The 6675-nt window shown below is 35.9% G+C and overlaps 1 protein-coding gene across 1 annotated transcript; it reads left to right on the forward strand.

Annotated features, from left to right (window-relative positions):
- The first annotated feature begins 61 nt into the window (after positions 1-61).
- On the forward strand, positions 62-3226 carry LOC135144383 (calponin homology and LIM domain-containing protein-like). The gene is made up of 4 exons (XM_064076427.1): positions 62-408; positions 470-2111; positions 2160-2507; positions 2569-3226. The coding sequence occupies exons 1-4, from the start codon at positions 114-116 to the stop codon at positions 3224-3226; spliced, it is 2943 nt and encodes a 980-aa protein (XP_063932497.1). The 5' UTR covers positions 62-113.
- Positions 3227-6675: the final 3449 nt, after the last annotated feature.

A 6675-nucleotide genomic window follows, 5' to 3' on the forward strand; every position in this document is an offset into this window, starting at 1 on the left:
AGTTTTGCTTTAGCTTTTGTCGCGTTGTTTGTAGAATTAAATTTAAGTTTTACCCGTTACTTTTGATTAATATAGTATTAATTATTTTATCTCTAATATTTCTAATATTTTAAATGAACGATAGTTCCGATCTAGTCTCAGGGCAATTCACTGATACTTCTGCGTTCGATCTTGAGCTTGCCAAGCAAGAAAGTATTCAGTGGATAGAATCTGTTTTACAAGAAAAGTTTGCTACGAATGAGGACTTTCATTCAGGATTAAAAGATGGGCAAAGGCTTTGCCGCTTTATTAACTGCATAAAACCTAATTCTGTTAGACGCATTAATAAAAGCCATGCACCCTTTCCTTCCATGGAAAATTTGCAATCCTTTCTAGATGCTTGCCGCGCTATTGGACTAAAGGATACTAGTATTTTATTAACTTATATTAATTTTTAACTTTTTATTTTTAATTCTCATTGTCCGTGTAGCCTTGTTTTCAGCCAACAGTTTTTATGAAGGTGTTGATGCAGAAACTGGAGGGCAAAAAGTTCTAGATGCTGAGCGAAGACAAAAAATTTGGGACAAGATTTTGAGAGATGTTTGCATTAACATTTATTGGTTAGGTATAGCCGTCAGAGCTATGCCCGGTTATAAAGGCCCACAGTTGAATTTAGCCGCTTTTGAGAAACTATGCTGTCTACGTTGTAAGAAAGGGATATCTGATGACAAGTATGTGAATGCCCAGGGAAAACCTTTTCATAACGAATGCTTTTTTTGCGATACTTGCTCTAAAAATCCCTGTGATCCTAACGAAAATTTCAAGTGGGACTCTTCGGATTCTCACTTCTCATGTGCAAAGTGCCGTTGTAAAAAATGCAAAGAATGTGTTAAACCAGGAAAATACCGTGCTTTGGACGATGGTCCGGTTTCAGCCTGCGATAAGATTTGTCCTAGTTGCGATAAAGAAAACCAATGCTCAGGCCAGTCCTGCAAGAATATTATTGATCCTAAAAACCATTTTGTGTTTAATTCAAAAAAGTATTGCCCTAACTGCGTCTGTTCTGATGAAAATTGTAGAAAACCTCTCTATAATAAAACCTATGGGGTCGTTGACGGTAAGAAGTATTGCCCCGATTGTCTCTGTAGTAATTGCCGCTCTTTGACTGGAACCGACTTTTTAGAAAAGGGTGGTAAGAAATATTGCCGAAACTGTTATTGTGCTGATGAAGAGTGCCGAAAGCCCTTTGTCGATAATATGTTTAAAGAGTGCGACGGAAAAAGATACTGCCCAAACTGCTTGTGCGCCACCTGTAACTCTCCTGCTGGCCCCGAGTCCGTCACTATCAACGGCAAGAAATACTGCCCTAACTGCGTATGTGCCGATAAAAATTGTAAACGGCCTTTGGATATACCCAATGATCTTTACAAAGTCGTTGATGGATCAAAGTATTGCCTTGATTGCATGTGCCACAGGGAGGGTTGTGAAAAGTACGCTGGGGAAGATCCAGCAATATACGATGGAAAGAAGTATTGTAAAGACTGTTTGTGTGCCGATAGTGAATGCAGAAAGCCTTTAGTTTCTGGAGAATATACTCTTGCTCCGAAAACTGGAGAATTTGGGGATAATGATAAAGTTTGTAAAGATTGTTTGTGTGCCCTTTGCAGACAGTATGTTGGAAAACATGCAGCTTTTAGAAAACGCGGTGAGAAATTTTGTAGCAACTGTATCTGCTGTAGTTGCAAAGTGCCCTTAAGGGAGCAAATGCAGCCTTGCAAACCTTGTAAAAACAATCCTCAGAATAAGACATACTGTAAGAACTGTATTTGCGCAAAATGTGATGCTGCGTTATCCCGCAAAGACAAAAGAAGTTTATTTGGAGGAAGCCAGTACTGTCGCCAATGTATCTGCTCTTTGTGCGATAAACCTCTTATAGGCAAGCGCGCGGAAGCCTCTGTTCCATATAAGAATGGCACTGCCTGCGTAGAGTGTCAGTGCAATTCTTGCTATGCGCCAAATAAGAGCGAGAATTTGAAGAAATATGGCCCTGGAAAGTATTGTAAAAACTGTGTGTGCTCTGAATGCGGAAAACCTTCAACCTTTAAACGCTCTATTAACTCGATAGATGGAAGGTAGAGTACATTAATCTTTATTTTATTATAATTTATATATATACTTAGATTGCTTTGTGACGATTGTCTTTGCTACGCTTGTAAGTCTCCTTTAGAGAATGGCGTTAAGTTTGGAGATTACTCTTACTGTAAGAAGTGTGTTTGTGGTAAGTGTCACTCCCCACTTGATGAAGACACCAAGGTCGTAAAAGGCCCCAGAGCTTTCTGTCCTCGTTGTGTATGTTGTCAGTGCTCTACCGTCTTGGACGGAGGCAAGTATGCCGTGTTTGGCGACAACGTTACTTGTCTTTTGTGCTCCTGCGCTCGCTGTGGTAGACCGAAAAAATCGTCAATTGGGACTACCGAAATAAAGTTTGTAAAATTTGATGGAAAGTCTTACTGTGAGCGCTGCTTGTGGTTAACCCTTACTTACTGCCTTGTAAATTAACTTCAGCTAATAAACTTTATTATTTTAAAGCGATTCCTGTGAGAAGCCCTTAACCACGGACGAGGTAGTTTACTGCTCGGCATGTACTTGTGACTCTTGTGGTTGCCTTTTGGATGATGATGAGGAAAAGTACTGCGAAAATTGTGGCAGCGATAAACCGGGATTTAAAACTAAAGCTCAAAATCGGGCGGATAGAAAAGCCAGAAATAAACCACTTGCTGATCAAAAAAGTGGAGCGCACAACGTTATGGCCCCTCACCCAAAATCCAAGCCAAGTTCTAATCAACCAAACAGGAAGGCGCCTTTATCAAACCCCGTACAGCCATCTGAAGGTGAAGGCATATGCTATACTTGCGGTGAAGAGTTGACTGGTGCTGTGGTTAAGGCGCTTGATAGATCGTTTCACAAGCAATGTCTTGTTTGCTTTGGCTGCAGAACTCCGTTTTCTGGCGGGTTCACTGTGCATGACGGTAAACCCTATTGTGAGGTGTGCGCAGGTAAAGCAGCTGGATTGCCAGAGTGTTTGGAGTGCGGGAAATATGTATCTGGCGCTTATTTATCTTTAAATGAAAATCTAAACTGGCATCAGAAGTGTTTTAAGTGTGTTAATTGCTTAAAGCAACTTAGTTCTGGGGGTTTTACACTCAACCAAGACCGTAAACCCATTTGTAAGGATTGTTGTAATTAGTCTTTTAATTTAGTAAATAAAAAAATGTTTTTAGTAGTTTTCATTTTTTTTTCTATATTAACAAACTGTTGTTAGTGCTTGTCTCTTATTGCTAATGCTTAGTAACTGCTTAAGGTAACCATTCTTAAGAATTTTTAACTACCAACCAAGCTTTCTTAGGCGAGTCATATAAAAAAAATTTACATTCTAAAATTATAGTGTGTAAGCCTTCAAAGTTGCCTTGTTTAAATTACATGAGAAATACTTATTATAAATAGCTTTGCGGGCAATTATATGAGGTTTAAACCTCAAATCTAAAACTTAAAGCAGAGCATTTAAAAAAGTTCTTATAATATGTAGCATTATACAACTTATCGCATAACTGTAACTAGAAAAAAGGAAAGAAGGGTATACTAATAGGTTAATAGCTGTAGACTCAAAAAGCGAATTGCGCTCATTTTTCTATCATGAGGTGAAAAACTCATGAAGCGAAGCTTTTTATAAATAAGTGCTTTACTTGTAAGATAAAATTATATAAATAACAATTATGGCAAAATACTCTTGCAATTCTCACTTCTCAGCGACCTACGGCTAGTAGTACACCGGCTATAAGGACAACTTACTGCTTTCCAAAACCCGAGTGAAAATAGTTAAAAGTTTTTAAATTTTTAATAACCAGATTGCTTTTCATCCAACATAATTATGCTTAAAAAAACTTTACGAGAAATACAAGTTTTGGCCACATTATGTAGTTTTTACACATTGTTTTTACACATTTTTATTATATTATAGTATATTTACCAGATCATTTTTCCTTTTTCTATAGTTCATTTGTTGACTTGTAGCATAAATATTACATAATACCGTTTTTCCATAAAGTTCCATTTGTCATAAATGTAATTAGGGGATTAGTGGCAATGTAGTTTTAACTTATAGGAGGTACTGTTTTCCTCATGTGAAACTTAGCTTTTCTATAAATCTTAAACTTAGTTTCTACACAGTTGGTGTTTAAGGTTCGAATACTAAATATGGTCACACCTGTTTAACAGTTACATGTCGATAATAAGACAAAGTTAACTATTGCCAATACTTTTTTAACAGTAAATTATTTATATTGGTAATTGATCTTTTAAACTGCTAGGTTTTATATACAAAAAGTGGTTTTTGTTTTATTTAAAATATTAATATCAAGATTTTTGTACTATTATTTTGTAATAAAAATAGTTTATTTTAAACAAATATATATTATAACATATTTCTGCTTTGCAAATAAATACTAGTTTCCAAAGTTTTTAAAGGCCCAAAAAGACTAATTTTATAAATTTTGTAATCGTTTTTAGCAGTTTTTATTTTTTCATTTAACTAAGTTATGTGGTGTGATCCACCAATTCGGGGCCTCTCTTATTAAAAAAATACGCAAAAATTATCCAATTATCTGTCCAAACGTATTTTAAAGTAATAATCAAATGAGTAGCGTCTGTTAAGAACTGTTGCGAAATGTTTAGGATTGAAGATTAGTAATAAAGTTTCTTAAAGAGAGAGCGTTAAACCTACCGGGATCCAACAATCTTAAATTTGTTTCTAGCAATCCTCCGCCACCATAGTGAAAAAATGGTCAAATCTTTTCCGTTTAAAAAGTCATTCTGTTAAAGATGACTCACGTCAAAGCCGTCCAGCAGAAGTGGCCACCCCAAAATATATAAAATTTGTTGTAAGAAGTAGTACTAGTTGAAAGCCTTTAAAAACCAAGGAAATTGTAGAATCCACCAATTTTTAAAAAAGCACGGTCGCTCGATTTCTTCACGACCGTTAAGATATGACAAAGATAAGCGCAAGATGGATGCCCAAACTTTCACCCACTTCAAAAACAACGTGTGGATTGCTGTCGTAATATTTAAAGCTTTGCCCACGTAATTAAAAGAAGTAAATGAGTCCATCGTTACAAGAGACGACACTATGATTCTTTACAATAATTTTTCGAAAAGAGAATCAAGGTGTGGCGTCGTCGGGGTGAGCCACCACAAAGAAACGCAAGAAGGCCCCCAACAACCAAAATTTATGGGCACAGTCTTCTGGGGTTTTAAGGGCATTTTGCTGAGAGGGACACCCCGTAAAGGGGATGTACCCCCCAGCTTAACTACATAAACTGCGTGATGTCATCAAAATAATTGGCGTGGAGACCCACAGTCCTGGTATGAGGCGACCGTACGACAATACTTCGGTTCCGCTGCAGTTGTCAAAATGCGGTTCGGGAGAATAGCTTAATTGAACTGAACCATCCGCCTTACAGTTCAGACCTGGCCCAACAGCGACTATTTCCCTCTTTGCAAAACTGATGCTGGACTTTAGGGGGAAGTCATTTAATGATGAGAGTGAAGAGATCGACCGTATCTACACCTTATTAACACAAAACTTCCGACTATTTTTACGGCTTTAAAAAGGTTAATTTACCGATATAATAAGTGTGTTGAAAAACAAAAAAATTCTAATAAAAAGTAATGAAAACTTTTCTGAGTAATGTCGTTCAGAAATCCGTAGGTCTGGGGCTTATGGGCCGTACCACGTATGTGAGCTCATGTAGTGTTTAGTAAAAAAAAAGTGGAATAAGTGCAATTCTAATGTAGTGTGCGAGGGTACAGTTGCCCTGCTAAAGCATTTTTGTTTAAATTTAATTACCACCGACATTAAAATTATACAAGCTGTAGTTTAAGTTTATACTTGCTATAAAAATGCTTTCTCTTTCTGTGTGAAGCGCAAAGTTTAGAGGGTAAAATGATTTTTTTTTATGGGCGCAAACGACGAGCGATCTTAAAAATTACTTAATAGAAGATTTAGTTAAAACATAGAACTGGTTTAAATAAAATAATATATTAGGTTTGTTTATTATATTGTGGGCACTAATTAAAAATATTTGCATTTCAGTGATATAGAGATAGACTTTTCCTCTTAAAAACTTTTATTTAATTAAGAATTAACTTTATCATATATTTAAAAACCATGTTTGTCAATTTTGAATATTGAAACGTTAACTATGTTAAATATATTTTACTTATTCTAACTGTATTATAAGTTTGCCTTTTGTATCAAGAATAACTTGACAAATGCTTTTTTAAACTATTTAAGGAATTGGAAAGCGCGCCTAGTATGCACGGGTTTCACACTTTATAAGATTATAAAACATTACACCGATAGCGTGTGTGGAAAACCAACTTATTTAAGATGTTTAGGTCACAATTAGTACGAGATTAGCTCTACTTGTCCTAAATATCTCTTACTAAAACGCATATGTTTACGTATTTACTTCAAGGCTTAACATGTCATTATAAAGTTTAAAAAAAAAAATTATTAGTACAGACAATATATTCCTGCTTACTGTCTTGAATGAACCAGGTCATCCTTCCTTTCTGAACCAAGATTTCTTTAAGTTTGTAACAAAAATCCCAAAAGATTAAATGGACAAATTAATTAGT

This window comes from Zophobas morio, unplaced genomic scaffold, assembly GCF_036711695.1.
Source record: "Zophobas morio isolate AGI-343-1 ecotype UQ-CSIRO unplaced genomic scaffold, CSIRO_AGI_Zmor_V1 ptg000099l, whole genome shotgun sequence".
Classification (NCBI taxonomy): Eukaryota; Metazoa; Arthropoda; class Insecta; order Coleoptera; family Tenebrionidae; genus Zophobas; species Zophobas morio.

Excerpts from the sequence above, each read along its gene's own strand:
- LOC135144383 (XM_064076427.1), top strand. The coding sequence starts at position 114 with ATGAACGATAGTTCCGATCTAGTCTCAGGGCAATTCACTGATACTTCT. Across the intron at positions 409-469 it reads TATTGGACTAAAGGATACTA|CCTTGTTTTCAGCCAACAGT; the intron begins GTATTTTATTAA and ends TTGTCCGTGTAG. Across the intron at positions 2,112-2,159 it reads ATTAACTCGATAGATGGAAG|ATTGCTTTGTGACGATTGTC; the intron begins GTAGAGTACATT and ends ATATATACTTAG.